This window comes from Pezoporus wallicus, unplaced genomic scaffold (assembly GCF_028554395.1).
Source record: "Pezoporus wallicus isolate ANWC-B61680 ecotype Strahan unplaced genomic scaffold, APGP_CSIRO_Pwel_v1 contig_5958, whole genome shotgun sequence".
NCBI classification, from domain to species: Eukaryota; Metazoa; Chordata; class Aves; order Psittaciformes; family Psittacidae; genus Pezoporus; species Pezoporus wallicus.
The window spans coordinates 1,368,775-1,393,832 of record NW_026638491.1 but is presented as its reverse complement, the minus strand read 5'-3'; the positions used below and the strand labels follow the sequence as shown (position 1 = coordinate 1,393,832).

The 25,058-nt window shown below is 41.4% G+C and overlaps 1 protein-coding gene across 3 annotated transcripts in view; it reads right to left on the bottom strand.

Moving 5' to 3' along the window:
- Window positions 1-3,357: 3,357 nt before the first annotated feature.
- LDLRAD3 (low density lipoprotein receptor class A domain containing 3) overlaps window positions 3,358-25,058 on the bottom strand; it is an 84,143-nt gene continuing 62,442 nt past the window's right edge. For all 3 annotated transcript variants that reach the window (XM_057410937.1, XM_057410938.1, XM_057410939.1), the window contains exons 5-6: window positions 6,211-6,556; window positions 3,358-3,971 (exon numbers count right to left, since the gene is read on the bottom strand). In XM_057410937.1, the coding sequence (XP_057266920.1) occupies window positions 3,710-3,971; window positions 6,211-6,556 (608 nt within the window). In that variant the 3' untranslated portion in view covers window positions 3,358-3,709. The remainder of the gene's footprint in view (window positions 3,972-6,210; window positions 6,557-25,058) is intronic.

The window sequence follows — 25,058 nt, the reverse complement described above, 5'->3', positions numbered from 1 at the left end:
ACTCCTGAAATTTATTTATTTGTTCATTTTTATATAACCCAAATCTTACTGGCTTATTACACATCCTTGGTGGTGTTCAAGGCCAGGCTGGATGGGGCTTTGAGCAACCTGGTCTAGCGGAAGGTGACCCTGCCCATGGCAGGAGGTTGGAACTGGATGAGCTTTATGGTCCCTTCCAACCCAAACCAGTCTGTGATTCAATGTTTTTTTTGGAATCAATTATATTAATACCTGTGCTGAAGAAAGTGACTCATTGCAGTGGTCACCATTCAATACACATGCGGAAAGAGAATTTGAATCTGGAAGAAAACTTTAATCAGCTTTACTTTTGTGAGAATAGGTCTTTGAAATAGCATCCATTTGTTTAAATATTATGTATAAAGGAAGGCTCCTGGAGGACTGACCTCAAATTAAATGGCTAAGAGGAACTGCAAACAATAGAATGATCAATTCCAATTTTACCAGCTACAGAAATGAAATTCTACCACATGGTATTTCATGAACATTTAACTTCAGCTTTACAAGCTGTGGATTTTCAATGAAATATTTCACTTCACCAGTATGGTTGTTGCTATCACGCCTTCCCAAAGATGCCACTGAATAATGCAGTATAACGCTGTATTAACACTACTAGAAGTGACATGTTATAAACAATTTCGGTGTGATATTACAGCAATTTCTGAAGATACCAGATAGCAAATCTGTTCTACAAACCAGCAAACGGGAGAAAGATGAAAATCCTCCTTAAAAGTTTTAGCATGACTTTTAGGAACAAGATACTGAAGCTCTCTGCTCCTCAAAGTTCAGCGGTCCCCATAAGTAATAACATAGGAAGACACGACTTACTTCTCTTTTTGGGTCTCTAGACAATGATATGTAACAACAGCCAGAAATGTGGTTAACAGCCTCCTTTATCAACATTCAATCAGGAAGGCACAATCTCCCTTTGTAACTCGTGTTCTCAAAAACTAGATGATTCCTATGCAAAGATAAATATACCCTTAACTGGAAGGGAAAACATAACACCATTTAGAATGTTTTTTCCTTCTTTTTCTTTTTTATAAGGTCCAAATGGATTATCTTAATGCAAAATTATGTGAATATATACAACCTGAAAGAGTATTATTTTTATACATATCTCTCTCTCTATATATATATATATGTACATATATAACAGTGCCTGACACAGAAGGCAGAAGAAGCAGGCTACGTCCATTCTTTTCCTACTTCTTAGTAAAGCAAGGCAACGTTTTTCAGATCCCATAGGCAAACAATATTTGGTTTTCACACACCCCGGTGTCTTAGAATGCACATGGTGAAATGCAGTCCCCCACGGAAGGCCTGCATGAGGGAGACATGCCATGTAAGTTACACAGGACACAATGATTTAGTTTCACTAATACAGCCTGAGGTAACTTTAAAATTAAAAAGGTCGTTAATGCCAGTGCAGCTACTCCAAGCTCTTCAACAGTATGTTTTACAGCCCAATATAATGTTTTTAAAACTGCAACAGAAGAACATGAAGGCTAATTCTGATACAGCATTACATAGCTCTCTTACAGAGGCTTGAGCAGAACTTTTAACAAAAGCAAGAGAGGACAGCAGGGCCCAGTGCTCACGGGAGACACCCCTCTACCCACCTTTACTATTAACCCAGCTATGTACCCAAGTTTAACATACCTGTATAATAAAGAATAACTGCTATGTGACAATCACAACAGTCAGCCTATTAAATCGGATTCATTAATTAGCCAAGTCCTGGTTTGTGAAGGGCAGTGTAATTATATTGCTTGAGTTCCCAGCAAGCCTGTAATGAAAGGCTGCCCTTAATCTGCTTCCAAAGGCAGTGAAGCCCATCAGCATTAGAATTCTCCAGCACTCCTCACCATGTCATCTCAGCCGTGGCATGACCTATTGCTTGTAAACATGCCTGGCCCCTGCCTCTTCCATACCATGGCAGCAGACTCCAGAGCTGGAAATTATAAAGAAAACAAACAAACAAACAAACCAAAACAACAAACCTAAAACACTCCACAGAAAAGAAATTCAGGTCCATGTGTGAGAACCGAGACTCGAGTCGTTCCCCTACTTACACTCAAGCTCAAAAATTCTTGTGTTCTGAGCATATAACCTTTGGCCAAAAGAAGTTACCTTAGAAAGATGGTGAAGAAGAAAGCAGGAGGTGTGGGCAGTCAGCTTCCTTCATTTCCAACAGACAGCAAAGTCTGTTTAATGGCACTGTTCATTAAATTGAAGGAGAAGTGGGAAATGTGTCTGATATGTTAAGTATAAATAATTTTTCAAGGCCAATTTCCCTCTGGACAAGAGGAAAATGCTGCATTGTTTTCTGTAAATTAAGCATAGTTTTCTGTACATAGCACTACAGTGGCATTTAAATGCACAGCTTACCTACCCCTCTTGCTACCGTCACGTCTTAGATACTTTCACCCAAGTAGTTCAACACTGTGCACTGAAACACACTTCACAGGAGACCATTACAAGAGTTAGGACAAAACAGGCACAAATACTTCTGGTTTTCAACCAAATGAACATGAATAATGGTGAAATTTTGACATTTTAAGGTTCTAGTGGTGCAGTAGAACTAAATCTGTGCAATACACTACTTACATGCATATAGAATGAAACATGTATACATGCTGCAGACAGGGCTGACAAGCCCAATACCACATGACCTGCTTTCAGTTATTTTACAAATACAACATACTAGTCATTCCCATTAAAGCTTTCCATAATGAGTTTTTGCCTTGGGCTGATTTTGGTGTTCAAGATTTAACTGCAAGAGCTGGGGGGGCGCATGGGGTTGGTTAGCTTTTTGGTTTTTTTTTCTTGGTGTGGGGATTTTTTTGGTTGGTTTTGTTTGGGTTGTTCGTTGGGTTTGTTTCTTTTTTTTAAGACGGAACATATGAAGTAATGTTGCTTTTTTCACTTTTGAAAAGCAGTCTTGTGCTGCTTTGTTGAGAAGCTTCAGTGCTACTGTACTCAACCTTGAAGTTTGACAGATAAGCCAACCTTAAGAAAACCTATGAATTCAGCCTAGGTATTACCATTTGGGAAAAAACCCAACCTGCTCAGTCAGAGATTTGTTGTATCCTCATGAGCTTAAACGCTGACAATTACATTCACAGTAGGAATGTTCCAGGTCATGAAGAGAAGGGTCAAGTAGGATATTTTCTGCAATTCGAGCACTGCTAGTGGGCTAGCATTGGGCACCGGACCTCCAGACTGCATCTCATGTGCTTCAAGGACCACCAGTTGGCACCAGGCAGTAAGAAGAAACAGTTCACATGTCAATAGGATGGGAGGCAGTCTGAAAACAAGAGTCCTTCTGGCAAAGTGTGTGTGTGCAACATCTCTATATATTATACAAGCACATATGTACATTCATACACAGTTAATAGTCCAAGACGGACATCACATCAGTTCTTTGACACAGAACTGATGTTTCTCTTACTAGTCGGAACCAAAACTTGCTTGCTGAAATATTGTGGAGAGTTGACGTGACGTTTAGCTCTTACAGCCCTGTCTCTGATGAGTCCAAAATGCTCAATTAAAAAATTAACTTAGTGTGGATTCAAATCAAGTCATCATTCAGGCAGATGTCCCCCTGAAACCTATTAGCCACAGCAGATTAACCCATACAGACTTGAAAAGGTAAATGCCTTCCTGCCCATCACAAATACTGAAGCATTTACATTTCTCTTTCAGCAGTGTAGTTGATCAGAGAATCATTTTGATCTGCTGTCCTCTCAAGAAGTGTTCTGTGGCCATCCATACTGTCATGGATGTCCCTTGTCCAACTGCCAGCTGTTCCCAGAGGGCTTCCTGCCATGGGGGTGTCTGTGCTCGCCAAGCTTCCTGTTCGAGATCGGTAAGGAGGAAGATCTGGCTGATTAGGGGATTCAGATTCAGAACAATAAGGCGGTGGAGGAAGGTCAAACCAAGGTGGTCTGCTGTAAGACACACAACACAGTAAGAGGTTACTGAAAACAGTGGTATGGATGGTGGTACAGTTTTTCAATTATGAAAAAACCAAACAGGATTTCTTAGCTTTTCCAAGATGACTCTCATCAGGAAACCTCAAACAGACCTGCCTAATTCATACATGTCATTCCGAAACATTCACACCACCACTGGGCACCAAGGTTTCTGGCCAAGATACAATACAGCTAATTACATTCTGCCTAACACTCTACTCTCAAAGTTTCATGGCTATGCACTTCCAACAAATCTCATCTTACCCTCAAAGACTGCTGCAAGAAGCAAGAATTTTCCCTACAAACATTTACACAACCAGAGAAAGCGCTTCAAAAGAAATAAGACAAGTAGTGCATTCACACCTGTAATGATGTGAACACAAGAAAGCTCTGAGGAAACTTCCACTGAGTGACAGAGATTAATGGCTTATGGCCTACAAATAAATAATGAGCTGAATTCTCCACATGACAGATCACTTTTGCTGTCATGATATCACATGCAGAGCAACTGCTAAGTAGGCATAGACAAGATGAGTACTGGATTCATGAAAACTGGGTTTTTTTTGGTTCTGACAGGAAACAAGTGAAGGGTCTAAAGGGTTTAGTAGATTGAAAACTAAACTGGGAGCAATTAGCTATTAAATTGCTAACTTGTTTCAGCCCAGGTGAGAAGTGACTACAGTCTGGCCAGCTGCTCATTTAGTTACCCTTGCTTATGGAAAGATAGCATTGTTATGAATATCAACATTAAGACATGGAAGCTGCTGCCAAATGCAAAGAATAGGACCACACTATCATTTTCAGATCCCAGAGTTCATACTAAAAAAATACCAACAGGGTGACAGTGAACAATCTGGATCATGAAAGTTCATACCATGCCCTTTTTATGTACAGAGGATGTCAGTCTAGGAGTTTTGTTTGGAATGACTCTACAGACAGAGGTTAAAATGAAGGTTAATTGTACAAATAAAACCAGTGTCAAACTGCAAAAATATCATAACCCAAACTGTACTCACTCACGAAAGCTCAAAGCACTTTCAGCTATTTAAAATGAGAACATTTTTTTTCAGTTCAGAGTCCTGCCCTTTTCCTCTATTGGTAAAGTAGTGAAGGGCAGATGGACTCCACAATTTCTTTATGCAAGAACTGAAGACCTCTCACCTTTATATACTTATCTCATATGATGGGAGTAACTGCTTGGGTTTTGGTTATTTTGGCAAAACTCCAAAGTTAATTTTCATGGTTTGGTTCCAGACTAGCACAAGACACTACTAGACAAGTGATACATTCCTTTGCATTCTCCTGTCACCCTCAAAATCTCTTTAGAGGCAAACTTAAGTTTGCCTAAAACCCCTTTAATACCCATAATAGTAAGGGGACCCGAGGACCAGGTATTTTTCATATTCAGGAGCAGCTCAAATTTGCCCAGATCTGGCCCTATTCATGTGACGGAAATGCAATGCTGAAATTCTGTCAAAAGCAATAAGGATAAATCATTGAATCACAGAATAGTTTGACTTGGAAGTTTCAACCCCCCCTGCCATGGGCAGGGACACCTTCCACTAGACCAGGTTGCTTCAAGCCCCATCCACCCTGGCCTTGAACACTGCCAGGGATGAGGCAGCCACAGCGTCTCTGGACAACCTGTGCCAGGGCCTCACCACCCTCACATTCTCCCCTCTGTCAGCTCAAAGCCATTCCCCCTTTTCCTATCGCTACGTGCCTTTGTCAAAAGCCCCTCTGCAGATTTCTTGTGACCCTTTTAGGCACTGAAAGCTGCTCTAAGGTCTACCTAGAGCCTTTCTCTTGCCCAGGCTGAACAAGTCACCTTTCAGCTGTCTCCACAGCAGAAGTGCTCCAGCCCTTGGACTCTTTTGGACTTTCTCCAACAACTCCACATCCTTCTTGTGTTGTTGCCCCAGAGCTGGACACAGGACTGCAGGGTGGTTCTCACCACCCTGTAGAGGTAGAGAGGGGAAGAGGGGGAGAATCCCCTCCCTCAACCTTTTGGTCATGCTCCTTGTGATGCAGCCCAGGACACGGTTGCTTTCTGGACTGCAAGTGCACACTGCTTGGTCATGGCGAGCTTCTCATCAAGCAAAACCCTACTTTTCCTCAGGGCTGCTCTCAATAAAGGGAGCAAAAGCACAGACTAACAGAGCTACTTCCAGTAGTGTGAAACTTTGGTGAGCACAGAATTAGCTCCTGCACATACCTTTGGTCGAGCACAGCCTCCGAATAGGATGGTGGAGAGTCCAGGTCCACTGGCCTGTGGTAGGCCTGGCTAGACATGTACTGGATCCCATTGTTAACGTTGTAGGTGACACTGCAGTGGTGTGGGTGATCAAGCACCACCAGCCGGGACAGCAGGACAGGGTGCTGCAGTCGATGCACTGGCAAGGTCATAAGATTGTTGCGTTTCCTTTGGTGATGCAGGACCAAGGCAAGAAAGGCCACCACAAGAACGAAAATGACAGAGCTGCCAATGATAGCGTAGGTAATGCTAGGGTAGTAGAGCAGCTGGTTTTCTGAGGTCACATAATCTTGGCCACTGCCTGCCTCTACAAGACAAAAGGTAAAGGAAGTCTGAGATGTGTTTCAGTATAAAACTCCTTCTAACCTACGCTGTTTTCTGCTATTACGGTGTGAGAAAAAAAGTTTTCAGTTTTTCTTTGTATTGTGGAAAATTATGTTATAAAAAGCATACGCAGGCAAATCAGCGATTGGCACAGAATTGTCACTCAGTCCATCCTCATTCACAGTTAATGCCAGCATATAAACTACCAGTGCGAGACCATCTAAGAAAGACAAAAAAAATCACATGCTGTAGTAGGAAGCATGTGCACTATATCATGGGAATATCTCCCCCATCCTTACCTATCAGTCATAACCTTCTTGTTTACAGAGGTAAGACACCCAGGTCTGAGGCATAAGCACATAAACTAGCTGTACCTGGCACAGCACCCTAGAAATCCAAGGTGGAAGAGCTGGATTTTTTCAGTCACCATACAGGAGAAGGAATTCCTGCCTGGGCTCTGGGCCCAGAGAAGCAAAAAGTAATGGAATAATGACTGTAAAACATCTGAATGGATTCTGAATTACACGCAAATCTTAGAAGAAAACATGGTAAAAGGCAACAAACGCAAAGGAGGAAAGAGGCTCAGAGAAGCAAAATGGCATAAACACACTGATGTGACTCTGCTGCATTTAAGTTCAGAGCCAGCACCACAGAACCACGTTCTCCCGGCTCCATTCCAGCCTTCCAGCCCCATGTTCACAAGATCATACAGCCTTTGAGTACCATTTTCTTTTTTGGGGGGAGAATTTTTATTTGTGTGCATGCTGTAACTCCTTGTAGACTCAAAAAGAAAAGTACTTTTCTGACAAGACATTCATCTATCCCTAGAAAAATGGAGAAACGGAGTCAAATACAACCAAAAGAAACCCAACCCCCAGACTTCTCACATCCATACAATAAGAGGATTATCCATCCAAATTCTTCATTTCCTACTGCAGAGGGCTGGACAGTAAATCTTGACACATTATTTTTCTTTCTTTCACCTATCAACTAAACTCACTTTTTGATCACTCAGAATTGCCACTGAGCCACTTACAAATTCCTCTAGCAACAAAATAATGAAATATATACTGATTGTATCCAGCATAATAGAAGAGCTTTCCTCAAGCACCCACTGTACTGCATTAAGATGCTTCGGGTATTTCTCTAAGTATTTTATTTTGGTAGTTCACTTGCATGGTTAAACACCAAACCCTATTTTCCAGCAACCCTAAAAATAATTTATGGATTAGTCAGGTAAGGTAACACAAAATAAAATAGCTAATCCTTTAAACATCTCTATTTAAGTCCTAGGTACTTCAGTGAGAAGGAATGAGATGGGAAAGAAAGACTGCACTTTCTTTGTAAGGAAAGGAACTAAAGGAACATGATTTCTTCCCTGTGAGGGTGGTTAAGGCACTGGCACAGGTTGCCCAGAGAAGCTGTGGCTGCCTCATCCCTGGCAGTGTTCAAGGCCAGGCTGGACGGGGCTTTGAGCAACCTGATCTAGTGGAAGGTGTCCCTGCCCATGGCAGAGCGGTTGGAATTGGGTGAGCTTTAAGGTCCCTTCTAACTCAAACTGGTCTGTGATTCTATGGTTATTGGTCCTGGTACTAACTACAAAATCCACCACTCTTGAACAGTTCTGTTTTATTGATGATGCCATTACAACCAGAGCTGTGCAGGTCAGCAAGACATGCAGATTTCTTGATACCTAAGGTCACACATCTCAGCAAGGATCCTTACTAAATTTATTTCCCTGTGCAACTGTGCTAGAGAGATGGCTAAAATCATTGTTTACCAGTCAACCGGAGGTCTCTGGCTCACTCAAAGTGAGCAAAGTCTGCATGAAGAATGTAAATCAAAGCAGAAAGGAGAAAAGGAATTTACATGCATTAGTAATTTTAATTACAGCCATCACATATTGCAGTGGCTTCTTTAATACACTCCTTAAATTTACCACCGGAGAAGCAAATTCATATCATGGACAAGGGCTATCCCAGAGCAGATCACTTTTATGTGAACATCAACAAGTTTATTTGCAAGAACTGATGCATACAATACCTGCAATTCTTCACTGCAAGGAAGGTAAATATATTATAACATGCCAATAAAATACCCCAGGACTTTCTTTCATCTTAGCTCACTGGTTACAGCGCATTGGCATAAGACTCAGAACAGGCTGCCTATGCACACCTGATGAGACTTAATTAGTTACCATGGGATCATTCCACAGCAGCACCATCTCTCCTCTTTATAAACTCCTTTTTATTAAAAGGAAAGAAAAATGAGAAGAGTGAATTACATGTCAACATACTTCCAACACTTTTAAGGTTATCCACCTGTATAGCAAAGCATCTTTGAGATCCCGCACAAAAAACTTACATAAATCCAAACAGATTAACCAGAATGCTGAAGAAGAAAATACCTGATCAAAAGTCAGATGGGTTCTGATGGCCAGCTTTAGGACAGTCTGAAACAAAACATCTATTTTATCTGGTTCTTTTCATGCAACAACCCACATATCTTGCAAAGATTTTGGGTAAATTTGAAACTAACATGCTGATTTGGAGCTTTGGGATTACTGCACCCAATGAAACATCATTTCTTTGCCAATATAACTCTAGCCCTTCTCAGGGTTTTAGATCTGCTGCTTGCATTCCCACATAGTTCAATGTATCTCTGAGAACAAGATCAACCTAAAAGGCATGCCTACACTAGGGACCACAGGTCTGTGTAGAGATCTCCAAACCACTAGAGCCCCATGAAGACGCTGTTCTGAATAATGCAATCTTGTGCAGCCTTTGAATCTGCCAACATAGTAATATTGCTTTTGGGATCTGAATAAGCATCTCCATCCATTCAGATAGTTCTAGCCTCTGTGTGTCCACATGGAGCTCCACTGAGGGGTACAGATATATCCTATATATATATATATATATATAAAAGTAAAAAATTCTTCCCTGTGAGGGTGGTGAGGCCCTGGCACAGGTTGCCCAGAGAAGCTGTGGCTGCCCCATCCCTGGCAGTGTTAAAGGCCAGGTTAGATGGGGCTTGGAGCAATCCGGTCTAGTGGAAGGTGTCCCTGCTCATGGCAGGGGGTTGGAACTGGATGAGCTTTAACATCCCTTCCAACCCAAACTATGCTGTGACTCTATGATCCTGCGAAGATGAAAAAAATCCATTTTACCAATCAAGTGCTCTTTCTTGTGCCCTGGGCAGTGCTGAATACTTTTCATGGAAACACTCCCTTCCCATGCAAAAAAACCAGCTCCCTAAACATGCATAGTCTTTATATCTTTACAGGAACACAGAGTGCACCGTGTCTCTGAGATGGAGTTCTGCCTAGGAAGATACAGCTTTCATTGAAACAAAGTCTTCTTTCACCACCGTAACAACCTTATTCTTGCCTTCTGGGCCAAGAGGATACAATGTTAAGGTCCCTTAGCAAAACATGTTTACAAGTGAAGTCCAGTGACATTTCACTTCCTCTGTGGTGCAGTTTAAACCAAGAAAGAGACACCTGCATCTAACCTACCTTTTGTAGCAAAGGCTTTAAATCTAAATCTGCAAAAGATGAAAGTAACATTACCTTGGCTTGCAGCCCTAGAGAGAGCACTTCCCATTCAAGGAGAAGAAATTAACTGCTCTGAACAGTCTTCCAAAATGTTCCGGGCAAGAAAACTGCTCCATAGCACAGCTAAAACAAAAGCAGCAGAACTGTGAGACAGTTTTGCATACAGGAGACTTCTACATCAAGTTTTTTCTTTGCCTCACAATATATTTGATCATGTTGAAATGAGCAACTTCTTGGTAACAAAGCCAGGTGAGTTTACAGATACGTGGAAGGGAACAATGGGTACCTAGCTATGCTCATTTTGGCCAGGACAGAGTTAATTTTCTTCATAGTAGCTGGTATGGGGCTGTGTTCTGGATTTGTGCTGGGAACAGTGTTGAAAACTCAGGGATGTCCCTGTTACTGCTCAGCAGCACTTACAAAGAACCAAAGCCCTTTCCTGTCCTCACCCCACCAGTAAGTAGGCTTGGGAGCACACAAAGAGTTGGGAGGAGACAGCTGTCCCAAACTGACCCAAGGGATGTTCCACACTATGTCATGCTCAGCATGTAGAGGGAGAGAGGCAGGGAGGGAGGAAGGCAGGGAGGCAGACATTTGGAGTGATGGCATTTGTCTTCCCAAGTCACCATCATGCATGATGGAGCCCTGCTTTCCTGGAGATGGCTGAACACCTGCCTGTGATGGGAAACAGTGAATGAATTCCTTGCCTTGCTTTGCTTGCATGCACAGCCTTTGCTTTACCTTTTAAACTGTCTCCATCTCAACCCATGAGCTTTCTTACTTTTGCACTTTCAATTCTCACCTATCCCACCAGGGGGACTATGTGGGGCTCAGTTGCCAGCTGCGGATAAACCACAACACTAAATCGGACTGCCTGATGAACCTCTACACATTTTGAGCACACTGCAACAGGAGGGAGATATGAGAACACCTGAAAAATCTTAGCTGGACATGCACCACTGTTTTAGGAAGAAAGAGCCACAAACTCTTCAGCTCTGCTCTAGTAACTTTCAGTAGATGTTTACACATCACAGAAGTCACTGAACTGAATTTCTAGATAATTCAGTCATCTTCTCCAGAAGCAGCAGGTATTATCCAGTCAGGTTTAAATACGTCTCCCTGTTCTGCTATTAAATGCAAATTCACCAATTTCAGGTTTAAATTCATGGAGTATTTATTCTTCAAACTTCCCCTCACCCCCCTTATAAAGATATAAGTTTCTTAATCGTGTCATATATAAACAGTTTATCACTGCCACTTATGCCTATTAAACCCTAGTTATCTGCGGATTAGAGATTTCTGCAGTGTAAAAAGCTTTGGGAATAATTCAGGAAAAGACTGATAAAGGAAACACAACGGGTTGTGCTCAGAGGGCTATCTCATTGACTGCGAACAAATTTGCTGCCTCAAAGTTTTTAGAGAGAGCTGAGAACAACTGCATTAAGTCTGCCAGACACAGGGATGAGGGGCCATTATTTTATCTTTTTTAATCTTCTGCTCAAGCCTGGCATTTCACAGTTCATCACAGAAAAAGCTTCTGAAATTCATAATCTGAGCAGACATCTGTAGCCTTAATGAGCACTAGTCACAGTCCATCTCCAACAAAGATGCTACTGTAGCAACACATTTAAATTCCGACTGGCTAAAGAGCAGAGCTGCAGCTTGGAAGGTTAAAGATGACAAAAATCAAATACAGACAGGCAGAGCCTCTGCTGTTATTTACTTTTTGTGCAAGGAGTTTCCAGTGCATCCAGCTAAGTCCCCAAAAGCTCTTAAATTTCTCATCCAGACTTCATGGAGTTTCATGCTTAGTTACCATTTGCTCCCCTCCCCACGCAGCCTCATGTTTCCCTTGGACACCTAAGACACGGATTTGTTTTCAACTGCATTCAAAGCGTGTTTCTGCCCCACTTTGGCTTTCTCTGTTTCAGTCACAGAATAGAGATTTGTTAATAGAGGTGTTACACACACTAAACAGAGCTTACCGATGGGAACTGGCAAAAGTAATACAACATGTTTACATCTTTTCTTAACAGGTACTCAGTAAAGAAGTAAAATTCCTGGGAAAGCAGCAGGATGAAACCTGTAGGTGGAACTAGATGAGCTTTAAGGTCCCTTCCAACCCAAACCACTCTAGGATTCTATGACTTGAAACTACACTTAGTTGTATAAGCCTATACAATTAACCTGCAAGACACAGATAAACCTCAAGACAGGCAGCAGAAGTAACAGTGGTCTCAGCACATCTCACTTAGTACATCCAGGTGAGTGCATTACCTGTGCCTTCCTTCCCGGACTCATCCTGAACACACATTACAAGAGCAGTGCTTTCAAGTCTTTGCTGCTGCCGAAAGAGCAGCTAAGTCAGACTGGAGAGCAAGAGCCTCTCCTCTCGCATGCCCTCCTTTTTGTCTTCTGCAGGGTAGGAAAAGTACTTCATGAACTTCACACACAGAAAAAGAAAAGGAAAAAAATTAAAAAGGAAAGCAGCAAACTGAGCAAATAAGTAGAGAACTAAAAAATACTTAGCAGTAGCCATGGCAACTGAAGTTCTAAAATTAACTTGGCAGCAATGTAAAAAAACCTGTAAAGCCAAAATTTGCCATCAAGCACAGAAAACAAAAGGTCCAGGCTTGGCAGCTGGATGGAGGCCAAGGAGGAAATTAAAGTGTTACTCAAATGCAATTCAGGATCAGTCTGACGCTGATCCAAGCAGCACTTCCTGAACATGAGATAGCCCAAAAGGTTAGTGGTGTAATTCGATTAATTCACAACCAGTATAGAAACTATGCCAGAAAGCAGGGGCAGACTACAAAAAGGATGAACATTCTCCTAATAAAGTCCTCTTCTCTAAATAGAGGGGTTCAGTTACTTCTGTTTGTCTGCTTTTCCTACTTTGAAAATGGAGAGTCACTATCAAGGAGGCTGCCAAGAATTTTTCTACTGTACATTTCTTGTAATATTTTATGACACCCAGCAAGAGCCTGGTGCACTGACAGGTATAGGGGCTTCCACTGTTATCACCTCCCCCCAGACACTAAACTAAAACCGAAAATCTCAAAAAGCATCAGTACTAAAAGGCTCTTTGGTTGACTGAGCTTATAAAATAAAGCAGAGAACAAGCTTTGAAGAAAGAAAAACTGTACTGTCTTCACAGCATAAACATGCTTTTGGTGCTCTTGCCAAGACCTATGACAATTAGCAGCACGCCAAGCTGAAGATAACAGCCACTGATTTCATACTATAGTCTGCTCCTTCCCCCTTGTATCCCAAGAGGTGTTCAAGTCACAAACAGCATTTCCCAGCTGCAGGAAAAATCTAGATTTTGGGTCTCTGGTTGCTGTGTAACCCATTGTGTACACTTTATGAGTAGTACTGTATAGTCTTGAAAGTTAAAACAAAAGAAAGTTTCAATGCAAAAGTTAACAGAACTGTGTAATTAACCAGGAAGACCCAAGCAGACTCACAGTTAGTCTCCAGCATTGGCTTCTTCTTCACTTCTTGAACTAACAGCATAACAAGTGTATTTCCTACCAAATACCCTTGGCAACACTATCAAATTTATGTGCATGTGCACCATCCTGTCTTCTGGAAAGGTTAATTGGAATTGCAGAGCTCTAAGGTAGGTAAGAGCCTGGATGCTGTATCAGGTCCCTGCTCGCTGCAGAAGCATGCTCTATGTTGATTAATTTTGAAAGGTCTTAAGCAGTTTCAAGTCAAAAGTATGAAGGAAAATAAATCTGTCAAAAGCCATGGGTGGCTTTGCCTTTCCTATTCCTGTCTGGCCCTGAGAGTTTAGAATCCAAGTTTCCATTACATGCTCTGCTAACATTCTTTGGAATCACTTGAATACCTATGAGGAAAAAAACCCAACCCAAACAACCAAAACCCCATGCAACTGAAAACAAAAAGTAAACTAATTAAAATGAAACATCAGTGGATGGATGTAATACTTGTGCTTTTATCATCTATCAACTCTGAAACTAAATTACACCATGTTACAAAACTGTTACCTATTTATCCTGGGTGATTTACATGCCCGCAAAAATGCATGTTATTTCAATAGGATGTCTGGAAAAAGCTCAGTGTGGGATGCTGTACAGGACAGGCAGATGAACTCCACTTTTATAGTGTTTATTCTGGAGGTTGGCAAGAAGAGACATCCTGTTCAACTAGAATGGGGATATTAACTTTTTCCAAGATGCTGCATTAGTGGTAGGGGGCATAAGAATGATAATAAGGTTTGAAGAGATGCAGTGCACAGTTTACAAACCCTACAGCCAGCTGTACATGGCAAGAAATACTGCTTAAGTGTGATTTAGATATACTGTAAAGCAATCAGCTTTTAAATTTAGTCTAATCACTCAAAGACTGTATTTTAATGACTCTGTGTTTTGAAAAGGTGTTAGTACAAAGTCCATGCCCTGTCTTATATATTACTATTATCAATCCTATTTTTAACAGAATTGCAACTAGATGTTGTCAGACACAAGGTCCACACAGGTGGGGACTCATTCAAGACAATGTTCTAACTATTCAGAAACCATTAGCAGGTTGTGATCTTGAGTGGAAAAAAAAAAAGACCAAACCAGACAGCAAAGGCTGACAAGACCTGCTAGGTCACCTAAAACCCTTCCTACCGTCCCATTTCATATCATCCATTCATACCCACCCAATGCCCCTTCAATGACTGCTTCTAGGATGCAGCAGAGGAATGGGCAGCAAATCCATTCCAGCAAGAGCCCCACAGGCTACCTCCAGAAAGCAAAAGGAGAGGAAAGCAAGTCCATGATGACCACGTGGATTTGGGTAGACACACAGTTCAAACCAAGGTGGTGATCAGCGCTTGGTTCCACCAGAGAAAGCACCTGTGTAAAGTTACATCAAGAGATACTTTGTTTCTTAAAGTCATTCTGACTCTACATGACAACCATTTGACATACAAACTGTTTGCTTACAGCTACAAACTCTTATTAACTCCTTGTAAACAGCAACAAAGTTTTGCCAAATTATGGCCTCAGCAGCTTTGCTAGGTTCAGGTCGTATCTTCAGGAAGGTGTTAACAGACATCATACTTGGTTGCAAATCAAACTATAAAACACCACAGCAAAGATGATAACAATTGGTTGTGAAAGCAGCTATTGCACAGCCCTATTTGGCCTTCCTGATCACAAAACACAGACTGTGTAATGCCAGAGAAACAGATGGGAAAGAAAATGAGAAGCAATCAGAGACCTCTGAACTTACACGCTGGCATGTAAATCCAAAAACCCCACTAATACATTCACCCCTTATAATCAAATAACCCAAGGCACCCCATAAAATCCATACCCGGGTTATTTCTCTGAGTGAGCTGACAAACCTGCATTAGTTTCACCAAGACTGTCCTCAGATACACAGAAAAAAAGACTGAAAACACCCTCATTGCAACAAAGATGGATCTTCTATTTTCAAGAATTTTCTCTCACTTGTTGCATGATCCCATCCTACTGCTGAGTTCAATACAAGTTCATACTTCATTGACAATTCTATATAATCTACAGGATTTAGGGGGTCTCACCAGAGCAGAGGGGGAGAATCCCCTTTCTTGACCTGCTGGTGATGCAGCCCCACGCGAGTGGTTTCTGGGCTGCAAGCACACACATCTGGGTCATGGGGAGCTTCTTGTCACCCAACACCCCCAAGTCCTTCTCCTCAGGGCTGCTCTCCATACAGCCTCCCCCAGCTTGCAGCTGTGCTTGGGACTGCCCTAACCCAGGGGCAATGAAAAAGGAGCTTATCTCTCCATTTCATGTGTAGAGGAAACTTGGATAGCTTTCCTCTGCGGATGGACTCAGTGTAACATTTCAGACAGTAAATCAAGGTATTATAGTACCTGGGACTTTATCCAGAGGCCTCATTCCTCTTTTTGAAATATGAATTATAAGAATTTTGGTCTCATTTCAGCAAGTTTTCAAATAAATAAATTAAGCAAAAATATCTTTAATTACAGAATGAATTAAATTGCTGCACTTGATGAAAGGTTGTTTATTCAGCACTGACAAATGCAGCCTAATGAATGTGAGAGTGCCAGGTTTTATTCTCGCTGAAGATGCAGTCTTGCTTTTTGTTTCCACAGAGATTGCGGAAACATTTATTTTCCCTTTGACCCCGGCTGACTGCGCTAATCATGCTGAATTGTGCAATTCTTGATATGAAAAGTGTGTGTTCAATGCAAGAAAGCAAAATGCATTTTCAGATTTGTATGAAGAGGCAAGAATCATAATTATTAATCACTATGTCAAGATAATTACTGTATGCAAGGACAAATGAAGAGATTTTTGGTAGCATACTTATAGTTGACATTCTGCATGAAAAGACTGGAGGCAAATAATAAAGATTAGCACAGCTAAGCATAGTTTAAAAGGCACGGAATTAGCTAATGTGTCACATGAAAATGAACCTTTAGTGACAGAATCTTGGTCTAATGCATTGCAGTGGTAAAGAAGGTTAATAGAAAACTGGCTTATCACAAAGAAAGGATATTAAACATATTGTTGTGTGATTCTACAAAACACTAATGAAACCGCACTTGAACGACAGCATCCTATTTTGGCCAGTTTATTTCAAGACTGACAGAATTAGGTTGGTGAGAGTACAGCACGAGACACAACGATGATGAATGGGGAAACAGGGCTTAAATATCAATAGAGAAAACGGTACGATTTATTTAGTCTTGAGAGAAGATGATTAAGAGGGGATATGATAGAAGTATTTATAATAGCCATGGGTTATAAAAATTAAGCTCAGTGACTCATTTTGTTAGATTGTCACGCAGATTAGAACTAAAGATAACAAGGGTAAAAGGGAATAGATGCAGGGCAAATCTAATGATACACTTCAGAGAAAGAAGAGAAAGCGAAATGATGTTTCGGAATATATTTAAACAAAAGCTGTGTGACAGTATAGAATATGTACTGGGGAATAACCACATTATGTGGGCAAAGGTTCTAGAGAGCTTCTTTTGTAACAGCTGAAACACGTTGCCATATACACAACCTGTATGAGAGCATCTGCAGCAATTTTAAAAATCATTCTTAAAAAAAGTTTCAGTTTCATTTCAAACAGGAAGAAACAAACACATTTACTACTGCTCCTTTTTAGTACAGATGCAAATCATTAACTCTACTATTACTTTCATAGCACATTTCCCTCAAGCATATATAGACAAATCACAGAAATGTTACAGTAATCCAACAAGACAGGTGAACATCTTCCTTTCCTAAAGACCAAGGCTGAAATTAATACAATGATCCACCTAAAGCTGTAGAGCTAAAAACTGTCGGCCAGGATCAGGCAGGAGTTCTCAGCATCCATCATCATACCCTTCCCCCCCCACACACACAACTGAATGGATTATTTACTTTTTCTTTACTATTGTAAAGGAGGAGGCTTTATTACTTTACTGTTAAGGTGCGTTTAATTATCCTGGAGCAACTCTGTTCTGTCCTCCCTAGTACCGTATGACATTTTAACAAGCCATCCACAGTGTCCATGCATTCAAGATGGAGATGGATTTAACATGCCTACATAACAGCTAAAAAGCCTGACTATGCACAAATCAGGAAAGAAAAAAAACCAATAATCCCACAAAAAACAAACAAGCAAACAAAAACCAAACAAAACCAAACAAAAACCAAAGAAACAAAACAAACAAAACACACACTGAATTCTAGGCTAAACTGAACATACCAAATATCCAGGAAAAATTGAGTAAGGCCACAAAACAAATCCCAAACACTAGCCCCTCATGGCTCCTTGCTCCCTTTGCAAACAATTTTTCTTTAATTTTTCAGCTACCTTCTGTTTCTATAGGTAAGGAACCCAAAATATAGACCTTTGGAAGCTAAAGGCCAATCTCAACATCACTGTGTACAGCCATCACTTTTGCCTCATGCTACTGAAGATCAGGATGGTTTCTCCACCTCATGCTCAACTGTGTATCACTCTACATCTATCTCTTTGAACCTTTTAAATACAAAAACAATAAAAGCTGCAATTCACTTTCACTGGACTTTCCACAGAAGTTTCAAGTGCCAGAAAATCAGAACATAATGGTTATCTATGACTTACAGAATAATAAAGCAACCAAGTTGGTAAAGACCTTCAAGACCATCAAGCCCAACTGTTACCCCATGACTGCCATGTCCACCAAGCATTTTTGAACACTTCCAGGGACAGTGATTCCACCACTTCCCTGGGCACCACCTTTTTGGGGGAAAAAAACTTCCTAATATCCAATCTAAGCCTTCCCTGGAACAGCTCGAGGTCATTTCCTCTTGTCCTATCACCTGTTACTTGGGAGAAGTGACCAGTCACCTCCTGGTTCCATCCTCCTTTCAGGTAGTTGCAGAGTGATAAGGTCCCTCCTAAGCCTTCTCTTCTCCAGACTAAAAACCCCCATTTTCCACAGCTGTTTCTCATCACACCTGTGATCCAGACTCTTCACCAGCTTCATTGCCCTTTTTTGAACCCGCTCCAGCACCTCAATGTCTGTCTTGTAGTGAAGAGCCCAGAACTAAACACAGGACTTGAGTAGCAGCCTCACCATTACCCAGTACAGGGGGTGATCACTTCCCTGGTCCTGCTGGCCACACTATTTCTCATACAAGCCAGAATGCTGTTGGCTTTCTTGGCTGCCTGGGCACAAGCTGGTTCATGTTCAGCAGCCATCAATCAGCACCCCCAGGTCCTTTCCTGCTGAGCAGCTTTCCAAGAAGATGACCTGGGAGACCTCTACATAGGAAAAACAGATCCTAAAGAGTAATTTTCACACTTGAGTGGAACTACCCTGCCTCGGGAGTTTCACAGCATTTTTGAAAGGATTAAAGAAAAAAGAGCAGCCTCCATAACTAAGCCAGCTAAAAGTTTAATTAACTACAATTGCTTGCTGTGCTTCCCTTCCCCAAACATTTCATGAATATTCATCACTGTAATTACAGCAGTAAAAAAATCCACAACTAATTATTCCACGCTTCTCATCTTCTATATGTCTGGAATTCTTACATAATTACTACTGAAATTAATTGCAAATCTGTTAATTTTGCACTTTGTCCTTTCAAGCATAATTGAAAATTAAATTTTTTCTAACCAAGTCATTCTTGAAAGCACGGTGCTTTTACCTCCATTGGTGCCATACACCCAAACGTTCTTTTAATTGCTTTTAGTAACAAGGCAGAGAGTACTAGTAATATAGCATAGAGGAGTACTGCAAATTCTACCATTTAACATGAGTGTTGCCCTAATACATATTTGCTATACGCTTATCAGTTGTACATTCTTCAAAAAAAATTAAAGCTGCCTGCAGGCAACTGGCTTCTCATGCAGTACATAAGCACATCATCCCCCAAGACATGGGCTACTCCATTTCTGCCCGTTAGCTTAGAAAAAACTCAAACCTGGAATCTTCTTTCATTGTCATTCAAACATAGTGCCTAATATTTTAAGGGTGACTAATGATTTTGGATGTCCAGTTCTGCAATGGACTTTTTTTTTTTTTAAAGTAAAAAACAGGCTGAGAGAGCTGGGCTTGTTCAGCCTAGAGAACAGAAGACTCCGGTGAGACCTTAGAGCAGCTTCCAGTGCCTAAAGGGGCTGACAAGAAATCTGGAGAGGGGCTTTTGACAAAGGCCTGTAGTGACAGGACAAGGGGGAAGGGCTTTAACCTGACAAAGGGGAGACTGAGATGAGCTCTTAGGAAGAAGCTCTTCCCTGTGAGGGTGGTGAGGCGCTGGCAGAGGTTGCCCAGAGAAGCTGTGGCTGCCCCATCCCTGGCAGTGTTCAAGGCCAGGCTGGACAGGGCTTGGAGCAACCTGGTCTAGTGGAAGTCCATACCTGTGGCAGGGGGTTAGAACTGGATCAGCTTTAAGGTCCCTTCCAAGGTGTGTGTGTGGGAATAATCAAGTAGGAAAGGCAGATTTTTAATCGGCCTAGAAAAATAAATGCCCAGGAGCACACACTCTGCGCGGTAAATTTTGAAATCAATAGGTCAAAGTCTTCCAAAGCTATGAGCAAGCATTTAACAGTCTTCTTATTTTCTAGGGTAGTCTGCTTCAATTGTACACATGGTGTTTTACTGATTTGGAATATGCCTTTTGCAAAGGACACCATACAATGTAAAATCTTGCCTTTTACCAAATTCCATGCTGTGGCAGCATAAGCACTGCATGGGGGCCCCAGCAATTTCCAGAATGTAACTGGTACTCAAACATGACCAGTAAACATTTTGTGGAAAACCAGAGGACAATTCAGAGGCCTACACTGCACAGCCTCATGCAAATTAACCAAGTTAACCCCGTGTCCTTAGTACATTGCAATAATGGCAATACTACCTTTTTAGCCCATTAAACCAACCCATTACTATTTAAACCAACACAACAAAAAGGTCAACTCATCTGTATTTCAAACACCTCTTCCAGCTTAACTCCATAGCCTCTGTCTTTCTGGGTTTAATCAAATTTAGGTTTTTCCACCTGTCAAGAATTCTTGCCAATGTTTAATCAGCCAGCAGATTTTCAGAAAGGAAAGCAGAAAGGGAATCATTGCCACTAACTTTTCTTCTAGTTATCTGGAGCCAATAATGGTATCATTTGGCTTAAGAGGAACACCTCAAATCATAGAATCACAGAATGGTTTGGGTTTGAAGGAACCTTAAAGCTCATCCAGTTCCAACCCCCTGCCACGTTCAGGGACACCTTCCACTAGACCAGGTTGCTCCAAGCCCCATCCAGCCTGGCCTTGAACACTGCCAGGGATGGGGCAGCCACAGCTTCTCTGGGCAACCTGTGCCAGGGCCTCACCACCCTCACAGGGAAGAACTTCTGCTTAGTATCTCATCTACATCTCCCCTCTGTCAGCAGATATGGTACAATGACAATAAACAAGAGCTTCAAAAAGAGTGATAGGAACAACTATGTCCAAAACGGTTCAAAATATTGTTGCAACAAAAGTCAGATCCCAGACACTTAATCCCATCATCTGTGTTGGACGCTGCTTTTCAGAGTCCATGACAAGAGTGCTAAAGGCTTGAGCATTACAAAGCTGTATGACAGGACACAGGGTTAAAGCTGTGTTGGACCACATCTAAAGTAAAAGAGAGAAGGGGACTTTTACCAAGTCAGGAGGAAGTGTACATCATAATCAGCAGAGTCGCTATTACAAAGAAGGTGGAAGCTTAATAGCCAAGAGGAATTCCTCATTTTGAAAGTCCTCAGTGAAGAGCCAATTGTGAGTTCCCTGGGTGGATGGCGAGTAATTAAAATGGTAATTAAAAAGAAAAAGCATTGAAAGTCAAGAGCCCAAGAATGCCAAAAAAGCACTTTCAGTAAGTGTCATAAAGACCTATGATTAGTGATCCCTTACCAGTAAAGCAAATGACTACAGTATTTGTTCTGTCTCAGTAGTCTAAGGGCTGTTGAACCTGTGAGCCACACGTGTATTATTAACTAGGAGGTTCTGAACAAACTAGACCAGTACACTGTCAGAAAGCAAAGATCTCCTTTTTACAGATAATTTGCAATTCAGTGGGGAAGAATCCCTACTTGTTTATCACATCCATTTTAAAAAGTGAAGCAAAACATTAATTCAGTTACATACTCTCACAGACTACTGTTAAATACTTCTAATCACATAAAATTGCAAAGCTCTTTGTAAATAAGTCCAAAATTTTCTTAAGCAAAGACATTTTTTTCTTCATTCTGCTAGCAGCCAGCAACAACAGCGTTACACAGACATATGCACAAAAATGCAGCTAATGATTTCAAGTGAAATTCTTCAAGTTTGTTTTTTTTAATGTACTCTGCATCTTTCATCTGATGGAAGTCTTCTATGCTCTTCTTCAAAACTTCAAAAATATGTGCTAGAAATATTCCAGGCTAGTGTGTATTTCCTGAGGCTTCCTCCACGCATACCTATACACTAAGAAACATTTTTAAGGAATGAAAGAAAACAAAACAAACAAACAAAAAAATCAGATTATGTCAGTCTTGCAAATGTTGAACTGTCATTTATCTCAAATACTCCACCATAACACTTACACTTTAATTAAAAATCAAAATCACTCAAGTAGGCATGCAGACTTAATTACTGCTGCAGTAATGAGCTGGTTTCCCCTTAAAATCAGTGAAGGTTAGCGGGATGACCTCAGTTTGATGGAAAAATCCTTAGTCTGGCAAGACACTGGACACAGGTATTTGTTCATTATGGCATGTTTTAAATATGATTCTCAGTAATACAATGCTCACAAAAAAGTACTGGTTTAACAAGTTTGATCCAAATGTACCCATGGTCTATGACAGCAGTTCATTTGATGGAACCAGATGACCTTTCAGGTCCTTTCAAACCCTAACCATTCTATGGTTCTATAGAAACGGCCTGTTCAGCCCTAACTTTGTTAGCTCAGTGACAGTTAAACTCATGGCAGAAGTCCCTAAACATCTTCAGGTCTGAGTGACATTTTTATCTTCTAACTCACTATTCTTACCATTTCACTCAGTCACCTTGGTACAGAAGGCAGTGGTCAAGAGACTTCAAGCAAAACAGAGCTCTCATAGGGGATGATGGGCAGCACAAATAAAGGGAAAGAGGAAACAAGTTTGAGCTAAAAGTGCAAGTGAAAATGACTGGAAGAGAGGAGAGTCTTTTATCACGGAATCATAGAATGGTATGGGTTGGAAGGGACTTTAAAGCTCACCTACTTCCTTCACTAGACCAGGTTGCTCCAAGCCCCATCCAACCTGGCCTTGAACACTCCCAGGGATGGAGCACCCACAGCTTCTCTGGGCAACCTGTGCCAGGGCCTCACCACCCTCACAGGGAAGAACTTCTGCCCAATGTCTAATCTAAATCTCCCATCTGCCAGTTCAAAGCCATTCTCCCTTGTCCTGTCACTACAGGCCCTTGTCAAAAGCCCCTCTCCAGATTTCTTGTTGGCCCCTTTAGGTACTGGAAGCTGCTCTAAGGTGTCCCCAGAGCCTTCTCTACCAGTACTCCCAGGTTCTTCTCAGCTGAACTGCTCTCAGTAGGTCAGCCCCCAGCCTGTGCTGGTGCTTGGGGTTCTTCTTTCCCAGGTGCAGCAGCCTACACTTGCCCTTGCTTAACCTCATCAGGTTTCTCTCCACCCAGTTCTCCAGCCTATCAAGGTCCTGCTGAATGGCAGCACAGCCTTCAGGGGTTATCAGCCACTCTCCACAGATTCGTATCATCAGCAAACTGGCTGAGGGTACACTCCATCCCTTCATCCAGGTCATTGATAAACAACTTGAATAAGACTGGATCCAAGCACAGGCCAAAGCTGTTTAGCAGAAAGCAAGTGCAGGCATGTGAATTTATTCAAAAACCGTAAGTATTCAGCATAAAGCAACTGGCAGCTGAGAAGTTACTTAGTAATAGGTCCTATTACATTTAAAAATTGCAGATGTTCCTGAGTATCTTTCTAACCTTACTCTAATACTCTGTCTAGACAAAAAAAAACCACCTCATAGAACATATAACATATGACACTTTCTATATCCTCTGTGGGGATTAACCAATAAATCAGGTTTTCAGACTGAGGAAAACTGCATCCTTTTGAAAGTGACTTGCCAAATTTCAGTAAAGGAAAGGTTTTCTGCTCTTGGGAATGAAACCATGCTGCTTTAAGGATGAGTAGCAAGAAACCATACCCAAGAAAATAATTAAACCAGTATTGAAGTAATAGGACCTGTAGAGATGAAGGAGAAAGCCATGACCATTTCTGTGCTCCAAACCCTATTTTCAGTGCTGTATCTTACAAAGACCCCAAACTTGACACTCATTGTACAAAATATTATGCATGTTTTTCATTGCATGCTAATTCCATAACAGACATTTTGTGATATTTAACACAAAACCAGTATTATTCTCTTCTCCTTCTCTAGCATCTGACAGCACAGGAAATACAGGTTGTATGATCTTACCTAGTCAAAGGAGTTCAAATCTATGTTCTTTTACCTCCCCAAAGTTACTGAACCTCCCTACGCTGCAGGTCATGGCCCAGCAATTAGAGACCAGAGATGGCAATTCCAATCTCTTGTTCAAGGACTGCTCATGCTTTTTTACTTGATGCAACATATAAATATGTAAGCCATACTTAAGAAGGAAAATGAAATAAAGAGCTGCCTCCTGCCATGCAATTTTTGCAGTATCCTTCCTCTTTCACCCTCTTGCTAACCCAAGGGTTCTCAAATCCTCTCCTGAAAAACAAACCCAAAACCAAACAAACACACAAACCAAAAACCAAAACAAACCACCACACACACAAAAATAACCCCACAAAACACAAAACAAACAACAAAAAACAGAAGGAAAAGAATGCTCTCACCCAAACAGCCTGAAGCTGTGCAGTTAAAGGCTCTCTTAGGATGAGAGCAGCAAAGTGTTCCATACCCTTGGACAAAGTTTACCTATTTTAGTGGATGAAAAGGAAAACCAGCTTACCCTGGGTCTTTCTGAGCTCAGTGCATGCAAATGATATTTCTGCTGGGACTTAATCCTGGTTGTGCATTCAAGTTCTCCACCTTGGCAGCCTTTGGTAATGACCTTCTGCTGAGAGCATACCAATCAGATACAGGTGTGAAACTAAAGCCAAACTACTTTGCCCTGCCCAAATGGAAGCAGCGACAGAACATTTCAGCTGCATATCTAGATACGTCTATGTCTAGACCTAGATCTAGGTCTACCTTTTTGACCAACTACTTTCGCCACACCTCAATGGCACAGATCTTCCAAACATGCATCCTTCTCATTCTGTTGTCTTCACCATTATTATCAGTGTAGTTCTAAATGATAGGTGACAGATGAGCAACAAGCTTTCTTTCTGACTTGGTCTTTGGCATGGTTTCTTTGCTGAAACTCTAATTATTCATTCGCTTAC